The sequence below is a fragment of the Protopterus annectens genome, chromosome 6.part0, assembly GCF_019279795.1.
Source record: "Protopterus annectens isolate FY-2018-M chromosome 6.part0, PAN1.0, whole genome shotgun sequence".
NCBI lineage: Eukaryota > Metazoa > Chordata > Ceratodontiformes > Protopteridae > Protopterus > Protopterus annectens.
The window spans coordinates 1,331,490,537-1,331,511,805 of record NC_056737.1 but is presented as its reverse complement, the minus strand read 5'-3'; the positions used below and the strand labels follow the sequence as shown (position 1 = coordinate 1,331,511,805).

Genomic DNA, 21,269 nt, shown 5'->3' with positions numbered 1-21,269 from the left:
AACATAACTAAAGAAAACCTTGTGATTATATTTAGTGTTCTGTGCAATTTTTCTCTCGAAGCTGGCCTTAGATGATTTTATGAGTGCCCGTAGTTTTTTTGCTAATACTGATCAGAGATGCCGTCCCTTTTTGGGATTTTGCTCTATCATGTAGTAGCTTCCTCCTTCTATTGTATAGTTTGTTTATGGCTGGGGTTCACCAGACAGGACGTCTGCCTTTGGAGGACTGGGTCTTGGTTTTATTTGGGATTGCATGATCATATAGATGAAGATGTTCATAGAATGCATTTATAAAGGATTCTGCGGTCTGGGCCGTACTTTCCACAGGCCTGGGGCTTTGAAGGATTCCACCTTAGTTTTGAGGAGTGTAAAATTTGCTTTAGAGAAGTTTTTCACTGTGGTTTTCTTGGCAGGGGGTGGGGTTGGGATGTGAATATCCAGTGAGATTAGTTTATGGTCTGATCTTACCAGTGAAGGATATACTTCTGGTCTGGAGCATAGAGTCCCCATGTTGGTGATGATTAGGTCCAGTATGTTTTCCCCTCTTGTGGGAGTGGTAACAAGTTGTTCCATAGCATTTGAGTTTATAAATTCTAGGAACCTTTGGGCTAGGGTGTTGGAGCTAGAGTAATGCTCCCAGTCTATGTTTGGGTAGTTGAAGTCGCCCAATATAATGGTGTTTAAATCTGAGATTTTCTGCTGGAATATATTCTGGAATATATTTACTCCTCTTCTGCCTGGTGTACAATGAGTAGTCATTATCCACAAACACTCTACTTTCTCCCACTTTTTGCACTTGGTCCTTCTGCCACAGTTTTGTCAGAATCAACTCCTTCTGCTGATAAAACTGCATTTTTACTATTAAAGGTCTAGGATGTTTTATAGTGACCAGATTTGGAACATGCACATGATGTGCCCTTTCAATTAACAATTCATGTTATGGAATACCAGTCCAGTTGCTTCTTTGTGCTTTCATGAATCAATCCGTTCCTTTGAGCTACTCTGGCACAGCAGAAAATCTCAGATTTTTCCTACGTGCTCTGTCCTCTAATTCTATTATTTTTGAAACATCTCTTTATGTGCAATCTCATATTCAGCCAGTCTTTTCTTCATTTCAGTCCCTGAGTTTTGTAGTTGTGTCACCTTATCTGAATATCTGTTAAAGCTTTTTCCATTTTTTCCCAGTTTTTTATTGTTTGCATACTCCATCAGTGTTTTGTTTATTTTAACCAGGTCTGTGTGCAGCTGCTTTATAATTTCATCTAGATTACTGAAAGTCATGTCTGGAACTTGCACTGCTTCTTGCTGAACAACTGCAGTACTTCTCCCAGTCTGTTTCTTCCTCACCTTTTATAGCTGATTTTTCTTCCAGGTCATTTATATTTCTTTTCTTCCTGACATCCAGGCAGTGCACTTACTAGTCAGTTACTGAAATTTACCCAGAAATCTAGGTCCACGTGGAGAGCCAGAATTAAGATGTTACTCAATGTGCAGCCATCTTGGAAGACCAATTATCCTTCTCTTCTAATACTTTTACAGTCTTTGAAGAAGGTATCCAATACAAAAGGTTTTGATCCAAATGTGCATTTAACAGTTGTCTCTTGGAAAAAGTACAGTTTTGTACCTACCATAAATGTAGATGTTCGAGGATCCCCATTGCTGCAGTCCTTACTATTGGGTATAGTCCGCCGTCCAGTCGGCCCGAATACCAGAGTATAAGGCTGACGTCGGTCAGGGCGCATTAGACTGACGTCAGTACGTCAGGGTACTAATGCGCATGACCGACGTCATATCCTCAGTCTTTTCTTGCCCCAGATGTCAGAAGACCCTAAAAAGACAAGGCCCAAAATACCTGCACCAAAATTTGTACAATATTTACAAGAATATATACAAAAATATAAGCATGTACCCACACCAACACAACCACCCCTAACGACGGAGGGGAAGGAGGGAGGGTAAATTGGACTGCAGCAATGGGGATCCTCGAACATCTACATTTATGGTAGGTACAAAACTGTACTATGTTCTTCGTTCCCCATTGCTGCAGTCCTTACTATTGGGTAGAATCCCAAAGCAGAGGTAAGGGAGGCTGGCAAATCATAAAGAAGCAGGAGCTGACAACATGCCTTGCAAAACAGCTGTGGCAAAACCAGCCCTAGACTTAGAGTAGATAGGAAGGTGATAATGCTTAGAGAAAGTATGCACTGAACTCCAAGTAGCTGCTTCCAAAATATCCTTAGTTGCCACCCCTTAGAAATGCTGTTGAAGTGGCAGTAGCCCTAGTGGAATGAGGCCTAATCCCAGCTGGAATCTCCTTGCCATGATGGGAATAACAAAATGCAATGCAAAAGCCAATCCACCTAGAAATAGTTTGTTTTGACACAGGCTTGCCCTGTGAACTCAAGGCAAAAGAAACAAACAACTGCTGAGACTGCCTGAAATCCTTAGTCCTGCTTAAATAATAACGCAATTGCCTGTGTACATCTAAAGTGTGCAAAATCTTTTCCCCTTTATTTTGGGGGTCTGCATAAAAAGTAGGCAAATGAATAGTTTGGTTTAAAGCCACACTAGAAACCACCTTAGGCATAAAGGAAGGATTAGTGCCTAATGTTACCCTATCCTTACGCAAAATCTAAAAGCATTCTACTGCCATAAGGGCCTGCAACTCAGACACCCTTCTTGCAGAAGTAATAGCCAACAGAAAAGCAGTCTTCCATGACAAGTATTTCAATTCAGCAGTAGCCGCAGGCTCAAAAGGTTGTAGAGTAAGTTTTTCCAACACAAAATTGAGATCCCAAGCAGGAGTAGGAGCTCTACGTGGGGTCTTATATTCTTTGCCCCTCTAAGAAACTGCTTGAACAAAGGATGCGAAAACAATGGTGGGTCACAATCATAGTGAGCTGAAATTGCTGCAGCATGAATCTTAATGGAAGAGAAGGACAAACCTTTGTCCAATAACTCAGTAAGATATTGAAGAGCCACACTCAAATTAGGCTCAGAAATCTCCAAATTCTTTGCTGTACTCCAAAATAAAAATCTCTTCCATTTTCTGCGTACACTTTCCTTGTACTAGGTCTTCTAGCTTCCATAATCACATTTAAAACTTGTTGAGGAAGTTGAGACCTGCTGTGTTTCAACACAGAATATGCCAGGCTGTTAGATGAAGAGAGTGAAGCTTGACATTGAGCAGATGACCGTCCTCCTGAGATAACAGATGAGGAATCAGAGGTAAAGGCCATGGAGGCTTCTTTACCAGACTCCGTAGTAGTGGGTACCAGTGTTGCCGAGGCCAATCTGGAGCTATCAAAATCATCCTTGGCCTGTCTTGTCTGACCTTTAATAGTACCTTTGGAAGAAGAGGTAGAGGTGGAAAGGCATACACATGAAGGTTTTTCCAACTGAAAGACAGAGCATCCACTTTCCAAGCTGTGTGATGAAACCCCTTTGTGCAATACTTTGGCAGCTGGTGGTTTAGTGGAGAAGCGAACAGATCTATGTCTGGAGTTCCCCATGACACTGTCAATCTCTGAAATACATGAAGATCCAGTTTCCACTCGTGGGGATCCATGATTTGTCTGCTTAACACATCTGCTAAGGAGTTCTGTGCTCCTGGCAGAAACCTTGCCTGAAGAGTAAGTTGCAAGCTTAGCGCAGTCTCCCATAAAATCATCGCTTGCCTGCATAGAGGATAAGAATGTGTTCCCTTGCTTGTTGATGTACCACATGACAGTTGTGTTGTCTGTTAGAATCAACACCTGCCCTGGAAGAAGTAACTCCTTGAAAGCCATTAATGCAAACTGGACTGCTAACATCTCCTTCATGTTGATATGTAGATGCTGTAGTCTGGCAGGCCACTTGTCTTGTATCCACTTTCCATTTAGATGAGCTCCCCAAGCAATGTCCGAGGCATCTGTCGTTAAAATCTGACTCGCCTCTGGCGGGGTCACAGAGAGTCCCTTGTTTAGGTGACATTCCTGAGCCCACCACAAACATTCTTTTTGAAGGCAAGGTATTATTTGAATGACAGTGTCCAAATCCTGGCAGTGCTGTGTCCATACATTTTTGAGATACCATTGCAGCTTCCTCATATGCAGTTTGGCATTGGAAAGCACCAGAATACAAGATGCCATGAACCCTAATGCTTGAAGGACTGTCCTTGCAGTCAGCACGGACTGATGAGATAGTTGATGGAAGTAAAGTGATAGACTCTTTTGTTTGTCCGGGGTTAAAAAGGCCATCTGGGCTGCTGTATTCAGTCTCACACCCAGAAAGCACATGTCTTGAGAGGGTACTAGACTGGACTTTATTTCGTTCACAGAATACCCTAGGCATCTTAGCACTGCTATAACATATTCCAGATGCTGTAGAAGGTCTTCCTTTTCTTGAGCCAGAATCAGGCAGTCGTCCAAGTAAGGATAGATTTGAATTCCTTGAAGCCTGAAGTAAGCTATCACTGGAGCCAGAACCTTTGTGAATACTCTGGGCAGTAGATAAGCCAAAGGGCAATGCAGAGAACTGATAATGAGAATTTCCAGCTCGAAACGCAGATACTTCCTGCAACTTAGCCTTATAGGCACATGAAGGTAAGCTTCCTTGAGATCTAAAGTTACCATCCAGTGATCTTTGCCCAGCAGAGGTAAAAGCTGTTGTAACGTCAACATCTTGAACTTGGGAATGTCCAGAAAAGTGTTGAGGAGAGATAAATCCAAAATTGGTCTCCACGTGTTCCCCTTCTTTGGTACTAGGAACAGGCGAGAATAAAATCCTAGGCCCCTTTCTGATACAGGGACTGGCTGAATGGCCCCCATCTGGAGTAACTGAGAAACTTGCTTGTGAGCCTCTTTTCTTTGTGGAGGAGGAACGTCTGGCATGCCTTTGAAAGGGGCATTGTATGGAAATAAAATCTGTAACCGTGGTGAATGATATCCAACACCCATTTGTCTTGAGTAATTAAATCCCAATTTTCTTTGAAAAGAGACAGTCTTCCTCCCAAAGGAGCTGCCAGGCGAGAATCTACTGGCAGCTGAAAAGACAGGTCATTGGGTCTGTTTACGAAAGGACTGACCCTGCCCTCACCAGAAGTCTGAGCAGGTGAACTCCCTGTTCTAGGCCTAAAAGAACCTTGAGCCCTGCCCCTACCACGTCTAGACCTACCCCTAGACTGGGAATCATAAGCAGGATATGTCCACCCCTTAGCAGGCCAATTTCTACTAAACTTGGTGGCTGCACCTGCAAAAAATCTTTAACAGTTTGCATAGACTTAGCTTTGTCCTCCATTTTCTTTAAAACTGCTTCCACAGGCGTTCCAAACAACACATCAGACTGTAAAGGAGCATCCAAAATCCTTGTCTTAACATGCTCAGCTAAATTCTGATCCCTCAACCAGGCATGCCTGAAGAACAGAACTAGTAGCTGCCACCCTCGTAGAGGCCTGTACAGCATCAAAACCACATTGCAAAGAATGCTTACCCACTTGTTCAGACACATGAACCAAATCCAGCAACTCTTTACACTCAATACCTTCCGCCAAAGCATCCACCTTAGATTTTAATTGTGAAAGGAGATAATTCTGATATTTTAGCATGTGAAACTGACAATTCAAGCTCTCATGGCTAGAGTGGAAGAAGTATACACTTTCTTTCCCCACCTATCCAAAGCCCTTGCTTCTTTATCAGTGGGAACAGGATTTTTAACCACAGAAGCCTTAACACCTTTAGGCCCTTGAGAAATAGTGTCTGGGTCCGCCCTAGGACTCTTAAACAAATACTTATGAGCTTCGGGCACCCTATAATACCTATCAGGCTTAACAGGAGCAGGAGGCAAAGAGTCAGGGTTCAGGGAAGCCTCTGCAAAACATCTTCCACCACATTCAACACAGGAGGAATAGCTAAGGGCCTATGCTGGGGTAAAAACAAGAATTCCCTAAGCCTTTTCCTGGAATCAGAGTAATCCTGGCCTTCCCATTTAAAGTGCTCCCTCATGGAATGCAGAGTCTCTGAAAATGAGAAATCCTCAGGAGGAGAAGCTGTAGGAGTGGAATCATCCACATCAGAATCAGAATAAGTAGGATACTCCTGCAAGTCTTCCCAGAAGACTCTGAAGCCTCTGAACACTGTTCAAAACTATCAAACTCGGTTCCACCCTAGGCCTCTTATCAGGAGGGCATAGAACCTCTAATCATAGTAATCAAATCTTCTGCCATTTTAAGCATATGTTTCTTAGGTACAGAACCCGAAATGCTAGGAGAAGCCCCCACTGAAGCTGAACTTGGCCTACCTCTCAAAGAAGTTTTGGCAACAGAAGGAGAGGCTCTAACTACCTTGGGAAGAGAGGGAAGAACAGTTACCTGAGAAGCCCCTCAGCCTGGCCTACCTCCTGAGAAGGCACATCCTGTAACAGTAAAGTTTCTGCCTGAGACTCCATGGAAACTCCTGGCAAAACCTCTGGCTCCACTGAGCCTTCTAAAGAACCGGCGTCCGGGACTGCGGTTCATCAACCCTAGGCTTCGCTGTTTTGTCCTTGCGCTTCTTGGGCGGAGCATCCGGCGGCATTTTATAATTACAGCGCTTCCCAAACACTAACCTGGCACAGTCTAACCTCCTCTTAATAGTGCGTTTGTTAAACCTAGCACAAGGCGGCAACCAACAACGTCGTGCTCAGGCCCTAAACAAGGTATACACAAGGTATGGTAATCCCTATGAGGTATCTGTTTCCCACAAGAAATACAGTTATTCACTTTTTCTGACATCGGTTAAATACTGAGGCAAGAAAAACCAAAATGAACTCTGTTTGGTCTGAAACTGAAATATTTCAGAACGCCAACCTGCACAAAACTGCTTCTGCATCGGACCATGCGGCAAAAGACTGAGGATATGGCGTCGGTCATGCGCATTAGTACCCTGATGTACTGGCGTCAGTCCTGACGGCGTCAGCCTCTGGTATTCGGGCCGACTGGACGGCGGACTATACCCAATAGTAAGGACTGCAGCAATGGGGAACGAAGAACATCTCAGGGAAGGGCTAAGTTTAAGTCATACATGTCACCATAAGACAATAGCAGAAAGAGTAGTAACCCTGAAATTTCCATCCTCATTATCACAACTATGTTTTCCAAATATGTGTCAGCCTTACCTTAAACATGCTTTCTGCTAATAGACAGAGAATATTCCTTGAGAGAAACATCAGTAGTGTTTGGAATCAGGACGTTGATCTGCTTTAAAAAAATCTCCCTTGCACTGTAATATATGGGTGGTTAATTTACAGTCCTAATGCCCAGAGCAGTAGAAGAACATTGCTTCTTACCATAAGTGTCAAAGATTCTGCACTCTTGTCATTTGGTAAAGTACTGAGAGAGAAGCTGTTTTTTTAATCTGCCTTTGGAAAAGACAGGTCAAGGGCAGGAGGGACAGCCACAGTACAACCGTATCTACGTCTCCTGAACCCTGTTAAATCAGAAGTGTCTCTTTAGAGCTGATAGCTCTTGTGACAGGTAAATGTATAAACCCACAAGAGAAGGAATAAAAGAAATGTTTAACAGATATTTAGTAACATCAAGATTCAGTACCTCATCATTTTCAGGGAAGGATAATTCACTGACACCTCACTTACAGTGTTCACTAAATTTAAGAAACCTTTTGAAAGGAAGCCATAAAAAGGGATTTCTCATCCCAAGAGTTATTTTCTAATCCAAGGAAAGGAGGAATAAAATTTGGTCTGAATGAGAAAGGAAACCTTCCTCTTCCTCTGAGAGTGATGAAGGAGAATTATGGACTAAAGCTCTTTCAAAAACACATCTGGGTAGTCTGGTATTACCAATGCCAGGCATCCTGAAAGGTATTACTATGTGCTTTGTATTTCGCTGGAAAGAAAAGTTCAACAATAGAAAATACAAAGGCAGATTAGTTAAGTGTACGCATTTTTTGCAAGGTCTCATCTAATTCAAGAATTTTTACTAGACAGCCATCAGTCAACACACATCAGACACAAATGCTACAAGATAGATTAAGCACAACAGGAGAATAAAATGGAGAACATTCAGATTATACTTGCCATAAAATCAATACTGTTATCTTCATTCTTAAAATACTCCATGAGTTTTTCAAACAGCTGCTTTTCTCCACAGACCTGTAAAGTAAACAGAGACATAAATAAGTATGTAAATAACTTTCAAAGACATTGCTAATACAAAAGAAACCTTAATCTTGCAAGGGATATTATAGTCTTCTACTAACCATTACAGAAATTTATAGTAATTAAATGACACGTTGTTTAATGCCTTCTTTATTATTTGGGAAACTTCCACAGTATTGCATGAAGTTTACTGTCAACCCCCCCCCTTTAACTAGAAATAAACTATAATTTAGTAAACCATCTTTGCTAATAAATCTTATAACAAATAACAAATTTGTAAATGATGCTCACATATGCAATAATACTCCTCTTCCAACAGATGCAAACTGCCCATCTCTTTGTTTTTACATTTCCAGCTAATTAATTACTAATACCCACTGTGACACCCCTGCACTGGCTCAGTAATCAAGGAGCTTCAATCCTCACCACTGGCAACAGCTAGAGGATGTACACACTGGGAGGATGACAAGTACACACACACAGTAAAGTACAATTTCCCTTAAGAGCAGAGAGAGTTCACAGTCAGTCTGGGGACTGGTTTCTCCCTCTTTCTCCAGATCCCCAATAAGATTCCCATGGTTACAGCTATAGGGTTGAGATCTCAGGCAAGTGGCCAAGCTAATACCTTCAGCACCCTCTCTGTCCAACTAGTGTTTCATACCCTTGCCCAAGTAGCTGACACACACACACACTTTGAGATTTGATTTATATGCAAACACTTGCACACACCTGGGAAAGGCTGCCACAGGTTTACTAGCTATGCCCCCTTCTGCCCAGACTATAAGGTAGTCATCACTGCCACCAACAACCCTTATCAGCTACTATAAGGCCCTTACAAAGGGTGTCCAATCCTACTGTGTAATGTTACTATTAATCCAAACGGTTGTTTTGACCAATCACCAGGCTTTTAGGAGAGGCAAGTACAGTGTTACAAAATATATATGCAAGTACTCTCAGAGGTTAAATATGTCTCACAAATATCAGCCACAAAGATAGGTTTAAATATATTTAATAATAAATAATAAAAGAACAAGACAATACTTAGAAAACAAACACAGTTACTTCAGAGTTCAAAATCATGGGAAATTTTTTAAAACAACATTGCAGGACAGTCTCAAATAAATATAGAAAACATCTAAAGTAATCTTTACTATATTTCTAACTATATATAAAGGAAATTACTGTAACCTAGTTACTTACTATTAGCAAGTCAAGTGCAAATGGTGATGATGAGTGGATATTCTTGCTAGGTCCAAGACAAAATACAAATTGCACAGTCTCTCTCTATGAGTGAGTTCTCAAATCAATATCACATTTTGTTGCTGGGTTAGCCTGGATGACATCACTTTTTGTCACCTGACGTGAGTTCCCAAGCTAAGAATTTAACATCCCTGTGTGAGAAATACATATCTCTCAGATGTTTGCTCCTAACTGTGTAGCTGCTAGGAAGTCATAAAGCAATAAAACACTTCACATTTTAAACCTAGTAATTAATTTTCTTTTAAGACAATAGAAAAACTTCTAGCTCTAGACATTGTGTCTGCTTCTGCACTGAAACTAACTTTTATAGCACAATCATAAAGCAGTCTAATTTCAACTTATTTTCTTGAAGCTTTGCAAATAAGTTAAGTCTGTATGTTCAAGTTTCTACTATTAAAACATACATTTGCACAGGTGAACATTTCTGTTCTTTTCCAGTAGGGTACACTGTGGACACATCCTTGAAGCTTGGTACATAACATACAGTTCTGTATAAATCAAATCAATATTCACAAATGACATGTAATTATTTACAAAACGGCAGCTAGCTTGGCTGGCAGTATTCCCCTTGTGTCATGCTCATGATATTATTTTGCTGCCTTGCTTCTTTTACCATTATCTTTGTTTTTTCCTGAACGTCTGATTTGACATATGTATTTTTTGTAACCGCTGCCTGACTGGTCAAAAATGAAAAAATAGTACTGGAACTAACATACAAAATGTTGGATGTTACAGACTTTTCCTTTCCCCCAAGTTCTTCTCCATTCATTCATTCTCCAATACTCACCCTATGCACATAACTTTCCAGGACAGGCTTTGAATCCCCTAAAACACTGGAAATGATAAAGTGCTAGGCAGGGTTATATGATGTACACACACACACACACACACACACACACACACACACACACACACACACACACACACACACACACACACACACACACACACACACACACACACACACACACACACACACACACACACACACACACACACACACACACACACACACACACACAGTCACTTTTACTGTTATACTGGTTTACTTTCTGTGATAGCATTATATCTGTGGTGGCATTGCTGTTGTATGAATATATGATTTGAGTCATTTCTGAAAAGTGTGTTCTACAGGACTATTTTGAAGTTTACATTCAAACATTAGGAAAAAAATTCTTTGCAGTCTTCTTGGGTAGAAAAATACCTAAGCAAATACTTCCAAGCAAAAATCCTAAATTTTCTAGACTTTAAGCATTGCTTCTTTGTGAATTGCTTATCCAGTCTCTCTTCCCAATCATTTCTAATCTCCTCTGATTAATTCTTATAGTTATCATCCAATATTTTATTTGCCCAACTAATTATCCCATTTTTAACAGCTGCTTTTGTTCTAGAATCATCTTAAAACTCCACCAGTGCTGGCCTTTCACTTAAGATTCTCTATCCCTTCTCTTTGCCAGTACTTTGATATCAATCCTTGATAGGGAAGGCAGTCTCTAGCCTGCAGTCCAAATGTACTGTTGGCTTCTTTCCATTCCATTACCTTTCCCTCTCTAATAATTTATCCCAATACCTTGGTTCCTTTGCCAGTTTTCTGTAGTAAATTCCAACCCTATCTTGCCTAATCTCTGTACCTCTAATTGCAGTTATCCCTTTTGGTGGAATCTCCTTTCTCCATTCCCATGTTGGCTTAGCTCTTAGAATACTTTCTGCTACTTTTTATAATAATACTGGCTATTGTATATCTATTAAAAAAAAAAAAACTCCACCTCCTCTCAGATTAACTCATTCCTTAGGTTTCCTATCTCCCTATGCTATGGTTCCAATATTGTAGAAACCTGATTATAAACCTTAAACTTTTATTTTTTTCATTTCCTTGCATTAGAATCAATGGAAGGGAAAGCACACCTACTTTTTTTAAGCTTAACTTCTCACATACTTTGCAGAGGAATTTGTCTCCACCTGCATGACATATCATAGTTGACCCTGTCAGTTCTAGCTGTCAATCTTAGATGAACAATTAATCCTGCTAATGCTGGGAACAAAGTAGCTGATATAAAAAGAAAAAAAGAGAACAGTTTTCCACTTTTCCACTGTTCTTCAGGAGAAGAGGAGAAAACCTAACATGCCTTTAAACTAAAAAAACAGCGCGGCGTCACCTCTTCTGACAACTTTACATACGTAAGCAGCAGCACAGTATTGAAATGCTAAACTTTAAATATTGGTTATTTGTAATGTTAAGATACTTGAATGTGGTATCAAAGATCTTTGTGAACTGATAGGGATCCATACCTGTGTGCGTGTGTGTTTGTGTGTGTATATACATACATTTTATATATATATATATATATATATATATATATATATATATATACATATATATATATACACACACATATACACAAATACATACTATATGTATATATATATATATAGAGAGAGAGAGAGAGAGAGAAAGAGATATGCAATATGTGTACATGCAGTCCATTATTTATAATAAACTAAAAATAATAGAGTTAAGCATTATTAATGTATACAGTCTCATAAATGTTGCTTAATGTTTTACTTATTCACTATCAGACATTGGTTATGTGTTGCACATGCAATCTTTGTCAATGTTTTTAAATCAGTATTTTTTTTCTTTTTATTGCTAAATGCATTTATTACTTGTTATAATCTTTGCCAATGTAGCCCAAATTGTGGCTGAAAATGTTCCTGGGACCATTTCACTTTCCTGGTTACCAAACCATAAATAAATATGAAATAAAAAAGGGGGTGAATATGACAGAAATGATTAAGGAACTAGTAAACACGTTTTAATTCTGCATCATCCATGAGAGATAAATAAACTTCCCACTGAAGGCATTGGGAAAGAGCAGGCAGACTTAGTTTGTGGTCCTACTGCTTGTCACCTGTAAATATACAGCAAGGGTCATTTACTGCAGTGAGAGTTTTCACACCTCAGCATGACAGTGTGGGAGAAGGTCAGTCAATTATTTTAGAACTACAAAAGAATCCCTTTACAAAAGTCTGCTATTTACCTATTTTCTTTTGCTGGAAGTAGGTAATAGCTATTTATAGAAAAGAACAAGCTCTGACAGACACAAAAATGAGGGCCAATCAGGGAAACATAAAAGTAACTCTGTTACAGAAGGTGTGTGAAATGATAATGATTCACACTCCTGCCATTCTGTCTTAATGGCATGAGAAAACAACACTATTTCCTTATGTATAGCACGACTCATATAAAGAGGACTTGAAATGTATTCTGGGAAGAAAGAATGAAAGCAAGAAAACAAGATCACATTACCAAGGCAGGCCCCATCATCCGTCATTTTTAGGGAAACACATTACAATTGTAAAGGAAGCCTAACTGGAGTGATTTTGAGGCATTAAAGTCCATAAAATACACTTTGGAGTCCATAAAATGTAAGTAAGCCAGAGTTCTTTTTGTGGAGAAGTGTATTTACAGTGAGCATTCTGGCTGGTCTGTCCAATGAACTTGTGCGTTTTTGAATAAAGACTTACTTTATTAGACAATGGAGAAAGCAACATTTTCCCCATAGATATATTTTCTTTATGAAGTATCAGAGAAAGTTTTTAAATATAATTTTAATTTATTTGCAAAAGTACATTTTGTATCAGGGTCAAGTGGCAGTGAAAATTTAGCTTTATTTGCAGATGATGTGATTTTGTACTTGATAAAACCAATAAAGAAAATTTCAGTGTTGTGGAACATTCTGAGAGAGTTTCCATTCCTACCTGGATGTAAAATTAATGAAGATAAAACAAAAGGCAATAGCTGTAAACTATGTACTCACACATGAATTGTTTCAGCAATACCCATATTTATGGGGACATGATAAAATGAAGTACTTAGTAGTATGGTTTAAAAAGGGTTTGGTTATGGCAGCTAAGGATATATGGGAAGAGACTAAACAAAGGATAATACAAAAACTGAGAAACTAGAAGCTCTGTTTTATGGATATGGATAGCATAAGATCACAGGAGATTACTAGAGTATCGACCTGGAGGTAATTTCAAGCCTAGCCATTTCATTGCAATGTAATACCATAGAAATGTTAGTTAATAACCAGGACTGCATTTAGTAATGACTGACCATTGTCCAGGAGGATTGTGGGCTCTATCATTGCATGGCAAGAATTTACGATGCCCCATCCACTCATCTAGGTTCCTTTTGAACAGTGTCATAGATGTGCTCTGCTTTACATGAATTGGCAGCCTATTCCAAAGACACGGCAGTTGTTGGGAAACAAATATGTCCCTCCAGCATGTCCTATTCAAGTCGCAGGCCATAATTAGGTCCTTGCAGCAGGTAGTTCTAGTCCTGTTTGATTTATGGATGTGCAGCAAATTCATTAGGATTGGGTCAGAGATTGCTCTGTAAGCCAGGCATAAGTCTACCCGAAGAAGTCTATATGATACTGAGTAGAGTGACAAGGACTTTAGTTGGCCTTTTCACGTAAAATATTTTCCATTTCTTTCACCCTAACCTGACTTAACTTATTAGAACGCTCCAAGATTTTTTTTCTCATATCCTCTGTCTAGTAGTGTACATGTAATATAATTATAGAACTACACACAAGATTACAAATTTGGATCATCGGTGGCATTTCTGCAAGCCTGTACGTATTCACTAAGAGCCAGTAATTTAAGTGGTGGGTGGGGGATGGGCATTTGATGCATAAAGGAAAGTATTATCTGAAGTTTCTTCCCTATGCAATAACCCATGGTAGGTCTTGCAGGACCATCTAGTTAAAGTTACATTCAGAATGTTAACTTTTCTACCAAAGATAACTAAGAAGAAATGAATACCCAATCACTTGTATTTAAAAATTGACTAAATAGTACGGTGGTAAATTTACTAACTTAGCAAAGATATAATAAACACTCTCTAAGTCAGACTGCTGACCATTCCTAAGTGGAGTCCCACAGGGATTGGTCCTGGGTCCTCTCCTGTTTGGCATCTACTTCTCAGAAGTCCAGGCCAACACAAAGGGACTCTAGCTGACCTAGTTCACAGACGACAGCAAGCTGGGAGCCATTATTAACTCCCCAAGTGATGCAGACATCCTATAGAAAGGCCTCACTGAGACCAATGACTGGTGTCGAAACCATGGCCTTAAGCTTAACACCAAAAAATGCATCATCATCCCCTTTGGTAAAAACTCAGTTCCCACTAATTACCACATCAATGGGAGCCCACTGAACACTGAAGGTGTTATAAGAGATCTGGGGGTGCAGGTTGACAGCAACCTCTCCTTCGACCACCACATTGCCACTGTGGTCAGAAGGTCCTTGTATGTGGCACATCTCATTACTAAGGGTTTTGCATCCAGGAAGAAAGAGGTCAACGTTTCTCTCTATTCTTCCCTCATTAGACCAATCATCGAGTATAATGCCCCATTTGGCATGTACCAAACTAGACACCTGCAATAGCTTGAGAGGCCACAGAAGTACCTCACAAAGAGGATCCTAGGCATTAAACACATATCTCACATGGACAGACTCAAAAGACTCCAGCTATTCTTTGTCTCATATCACCTACTTAGAGGTGATCTCTGCTTGACTTACAAAGCCATGTATGACCCAGCTCTGTTATAAATTCTACATCTAAAGAAATCCCAATCCCTCCACACCGCATGCTCCAGAGACATCAACTTCATTACCACAATCAAAAGAACATGATGGAGGGACAGGTTCCTCACCCAGAAACTGCCCATGCTCTGGAATACACTTCCCATACATGTCAAGCAGAGCACCTCGCTGTCCCTCTTCAAGAGAAATCTTGATGAGTAGATTGGTAACAGAAAGTTCGGTAACAGAAGGTTCACCCCAGGGATCACTCCAGTGGCTTTACTTGATAGAGGCACTGGGAACTAACGTCGGGCAGCACGATGCCAGGGCACTTCTACGGGCTAGGCTTGTAAAGGCTCCAGGGCCATTAGCCTAGTACATACCTATGAACCTATATCAGACATATTATAAAACATGTAATATAAAGAAAATGTGTTCATGTATAAAAGATCTATCATATCTGAGTATAAAATATTTGCATAATTATGTGCAAAAGTTACCCCTTTTGTTTTTACTCACTTTTCTATGAAATATTTGCTTTCAAATATAAGATTATTATGAATGAGACAGAAATGTTAAAGAACAAGAACAAATGAAGTAAATGGGCCCCTTCCTAAAAAAAGAATGAGGAACTGGCCTTAGACTTAGGGTATTTAGGGTATGTTGCATTCAAAAATATTATTGATGAGCATGCAACATTTTTATCCATTACTGCCAGACAGTAATTACTTTGATTGTAAACTGAATTAATTTTTGGACAACAGTTGAAGTATCCTTAACAAATGATTACTTTTTGTCTGCAACTTTTTTCAAAAAGACAAAACAAAACAAACTGTCTATCAGGAAGTCCACACACTGTCGAAACTCCTCAGCTCCTGAAGTAAGTGGATGGCCTTGTAGAGTGTGACTTTTTAGTGTAATTTTTGAACAGCAGATAGTCTGCTGTGGAAATTTTGTAAAGTGTAATTGAATGCTTTTTGTTTTACAGAGCCGGAGAAGACCTACTCTATTCAATATCTCAAAACAACTCCAAATTAATTGTGGTAATAAATCACATTGTAATTGAAGATAATCAGTTTAGCCATTCAAGAGTGTTGACCCATCCTTAAATTTTCCAGTCTGTTCCGTAAAACTACATTACCTCCCCTTCCCCCTTTGCAAACCACAATACATTTTTGTATTCTCTTTAGAACAACCCACTTGTATTTTTTTTTGTGGTTCGAATTCCTCCTCATATATATAACAAATGATTGTCTTACTTTTTGCCTACAAACAAATTAAAATATGTTAATAGTGTAACAGTAAACACATTTTATAGAAGAAAGTTACATAGTTAACTCTATCAATAAATCCCTCACATAAGCATAAAAGCATGAACAAGGAGCTTTAGGAAATTTACTATGTCATGATTATAAGGCCTGAATTTACATGGGGTTACTGTAGCCCTGTGGCAACTATGGGGTAATTGTTCACATGACTTATGAATGAGCAGCATTTTTCAACACCTCTCAAATGGAAATGAGTGCAAGAAGGAGAAAGAACAGAAAAGGCAAACTTCACAACACTAATATGAATATTCTAAAACATATTATTAATAACAATTTCATTACCAACTCATTACTCATATTTCATGGTTGTAGGATGTTGAATTTAAAAAAGTACCATGCCTCTTTTTTACAGAGAACATGAGTAAGATCTGTGTCAAAGGAACCATGTGTCATCGTACATAAAGCAAATATCTTTAGTACACACTGATCACTAATGTGATTCAGACTGAAACTTTTGGCAAATGGAGTTGTAAAGCTAATACTGGAAAAGAAACAAAAATTGTGTCATCGGTTAAGGCTGTAGCTGTGCTTCCTGAGGTACAGGGTTTAATTCCTTCAACTGCATACTGTGTGACCTCCAGCAAGTCACTTAATCAGGCAGTGCTTTTGGTAACTGGAAATTTGGGCTTGGCTTCTCAATGGTTCCCTGGACTGCAAGCCTAGTAACTCCTATGAACCTATGAGCAATTGCTGTTATCATGCAGATGTACAAGAATATTTACCTTCAAATTTCTGACTGTCCTGTGCAATACATATAACAGAGACAGTGCAGTACATACACAATAATCTTATCCCCCATTATTTAATAGTCTGTCTTCACTATTTGAATCTTAAATGTCATAAGTCATATTGCTGCTAACAGTATTACGTAACTGAGCAAAAAAAGTCTCCAACCCACAGTTACCTAAACACACATGCACATGTAAATTTACACAGTAATTGTCTAAAGTGAAAATCTGCTAAATTTAACACCCGAATATTATGAGTCGTTCTGGTTCTACTATCACCATCTGTATTATGGGTACCTGCACCCACCCAGATTTCCCGTTCTGTTGACTGAATCTTTTTAATGCCATGGACATACTAATCTAATTCAGGCTGTATCTAAAGAATCTTAATCATGATTTAAATTTTCAAGAGAGGTGCTCCTTCTTGCATTGTCTTCACTCAAGTATGTTTTCAAACTAGAGACTACAACATTGTGTTCTGCTCTGCTTGAATGGAATCAGTCATGTGACTGACATTTTTTATATATCTCTATCTATCTATCTGTCTTTCTATCTGTGTGTGTGTTAAATGGTTCAGTGGGCAGACTCATACAATTTTCAGCCATGATCCAGGCCATGAGGCAATGGTTATGTACAAATGGGGGAACTTTGACTTCATACACAACTATAACTTGTTTTAAGATAAAGTTTACATGTAGATACAATGTAGCACAAAAAAACAGTTTGAGTTAACGTTAAGTTACAATTCATGTGCAAATGTCTCTGACATGCAATGCAGTCAAATACATTTCAGGAGACACATAAAATACATTTAACAAGCATTTACAAACGGATCCTTCAGATAGTACAGTTGTGTACACTTACCATAAAAGTAGATGTTCGAGTGTATTCACTGTTGCAGTCATTACATTTGGGTAATCTGCTGGCAGGTTGCCCTCAGTTGGCCTGAATTCCAAAGTCTTGTGGGTTGCTGTCTTCTCTTCCATGACATCAGGTCGTCAGGGGTATAAAACATGCAGCCGACACCATTTTCTCTAGTTTTTCTTGCCCCCGATGTCAGGTGCCCCCAAAAAGGTAGCAATATTTTATATATATATATATATATATATATATATATATATATATATATAATAAATATATGCATCAGTATAAACTTTACCTTCATCTACAAGCAAATACACCACATAGGTTGTAGAAGATAGTGAAGGAAAGATAAACTTCAGAATGACAGGGGGATGGCGGGAGGGTAACCTAGACTGCAACAGTGAATACACTCAAACATCTACATTTATGGTAAGTGTACACAACTGTACTATGTTCTTCGTGTTTCACTGTTGCAGTCATTAAATTTGGGTAGAATCCCAAAGCTATGGTCAGGAGGCTGGAGCTAAACAGCATTAGGTGTGGCTATAAGGCCCTGCAGCACTGCAGTGGCAAAGCCTGCCCTGGACTTAGAGTAGAGAGGCAAATTATAATGCTTTGTAAAGGTGCGAACAGAACTCCAAGTAGCAGCCTCTAGAATATCTTTGGTTGGTACTCCTCTGAGAAAGGCTGCTGAAGTAGCTGCAGCTCTGGTGGAATGAGACCTAATGCCTTTGGGCACAGGTTTACCATGGTGTAAGTAGCAGAAACGGATGCAGTGGCTTATCCACTTTGAAATTGTCTGCTTTGAAATGGCCTTTCCTTCTGATCCTGCAGCATATGACACTAGTAATTGCTCAGTTTTTCTCAGAGCTTTAGTCCTGCTCAAGTAGACTCTTAGCTGTCTGTGTACGTCCAAGGAATGCAGAATTATCTCCCCTTTGTTCTGCGGATTTGGATAAAAAGTTGGCAGATGAATTGTTTGGTTAAGAGCCACACTGGAAACCATCTTAGGCATAAAAGTAGGATTTGTCCTCAGAGACACCCTGTCCAGGTAAAATATGATAAAAGGCTCTACAGCCATGAAGGCCTGTAGCTCTGAAACTCTGCTTGCTGAAGTAATTGCTAGTAGCAGAGCTGTCTTCCATGATAAGAACTTTATATCAGCGGTAGCAGCTGGTTCAGATGGAGGCAGAGTGAGCTTTTTCCAACACATAATTGAGGTCCCATACAGGTAATGGTGATCTTCCTTAAATTTTGGGCTCCTTTAAGACACTGCTTTAGTAAAGGATGAGAAAAGATTGGTGACTCTGTGTTGTAATGAGCCGAAATGGCAGAGGCATGGATTTTGATTGATGAGAAAGATAGGCCTTTGTCAAGCATCTCAGTTAAGTATTGCAAAATCTGAGGAATATTTGGTTCTGCTGTATCAGTTCCTTGTGCTTGATTCCAAGCACAGAATCTCTTCCACTTGTCAGCATAAGATTTTCTAGTACTAGGCCTTCTGGCTTCCAAAATGATATCCATCACAGCTTTACTGAGAGATGTTGTTTGTATGATTACATGATTAGCCATGCTGCCAGGTTTAGAGTCTGTAGTTGATTGTGCAGGATCTGAGTGTTTTGCTGGTACAGTAGTTGTGGTCTTTGAGGCAAGATCCATGCTGGGTATTGAGACAAGTTCCTTAGGATTGGGTACCAGTATTGGCGGGGCCAGTCCGGGGCAATTAATATCATCTTTGGCTTCTCTTGTCTGACTTTTAGGAGGACCTTGGGTAGAAGAGGCAGAGGAGGAAAGGCATAAACTGATAGGTTTTTCCAACTGAAGTATAGGGCGTCCACTTTCCATGCTTGTCTGTGATAAGTCCTTGTGCAGAATTTTTTCAATTGATAATTCTGAAGAAAGGCAAATAGAGCTATATCCAGGCATCCCCATTTCCTTGTTATCATGTTGAAGACTTGTGGATTTAGTTTCCACTTGTGAGGATCCATAAGGTTTCTGCTTAAATCTTCTGCCAGAGTGTTTTGTTTTCCTGGCAGGAATTGGGCTTGAAGATGTATTTGGTAGGTCAAAGCTGTGTCCCACAGTGCCATGGCTAATCTGCAAAGTGGGTATGAGAGTGTGCCCCCTTGCTTGTTTATATACCACATGACTGTGGTGTTGTCCGTCTTTATCAGTAGTTGTCCTGGATGAAGTAAATCCTTGATGGCTGTTAGGGCATTTTGAACAGCTAGCATCTCTTTCTGGTTGATATATAGATGCATTTGTTTTGGTGCCCATATGCCCTGAATGCATCTTCCTGCCATGTGGGCCCCCAGGCATAATCTGATGCATCTGTTGTTAAGGTTTGGCTGGCAGGGGGTAGAGTGAAGGGCCGTCCCATGGTTTGGTGACAGGCCTTTGCCCACCATAGAAACTCCTGTTGCAGGCAGGGAATGAGAGGAATCATTGTTTCCAGACTGTGTGAATGTTGACTCCATAAACCTTTTAGGTACCATTGAAGTTTCCTCATATGCAATCTTGCATATGGAATTAGTAGGATGCAGGATGCCATGAAGCCCAAAGCCTGCAGAATTTGTCTTGCAGAAGACTGGGTTTTTGTTGCCATCAGTTTGAAGTAAGTAGTCAGTTGCCTTTGTTTGTCTGGCATAAGGTAAGCCATCTGGGCAGTTGTATTCAAGCTTGCACCCAGGAATGTTATCTTTTTTTGAGGGTACCAGTTGTGATTTCTTTTCATTTATTGTGTACCCTAGGCTTGTTAGAAGCCTTTTCACAAATGCCAGGTGTCGAAGAAGAGTGTCCTTGTTCTCTGCTTGAATGAGACAGTCGTCCAAGTAATGATATATTTGTATACTTCTTTGTCTGCAAAATGCAATTACTGGTGCCAGGCACTTTGTAAAGACCCTGGGCACAGTAGATAAGCCAAAGGGCAGTGCAGAGAATTGATATATAAATGTTGAGGTCTGAATACACCATCAGAAGCTGGTGCCTGCTCAGTGGCTGCGGACCCATCCGAGGGAGATAGATCCGTCGGTCCAATACCTTGAGTATCTTGTGGAATGCCGGAATCCACATGGGTGTTGGTAGAGGACTGTGACTTGAAGGTAGCAGGTAGCAGGGGCTGCGAAAGTGCCTGAGTACCGGCGACTGGCTTAGGAGAAGCTTTGTTATCGGTTTTGGTTCGCAACTGCCTTTCTCTGTCCTTTTCTTTGCGTTTTTTATGTACTCCGGTAGTCGGATTGCTATCCGACGACATTTCTGGGTAGTTAAATCTGTTTCCAAAATACTTTGATGCAAAAATATACCGACGCTTAATAGTGCGTTGGTTAAATCTAGCACAAAACTGACAGCCAGGCACGTTGTGATC

The 21,269-nt window shown here is 39.9% G+C and overlaps 1 protein-coding gene across 1 annotated transcript in view; it reads right to left on the bottom strand.

Annotated features, from left to right (window-relative positions):
* FMNL2 (formin like 2) overlaps positions 1-21,269 on the bottom strand; it is a 1,741,163-nt gene that overhangs the window by 377,651 nt on the left and 1,342,243 nt on the right. The window contains exon 10 of the mRNA XM_044074902.1: positions 8,050-8,124. Within this exon, the coding sequence (XP_043930837.1) occupies positions 8,050-8,124 (75 nt within the window). The remainder of the gene's footprint in view (positions 1-8,049; positions 8,125-21,269) is intronic.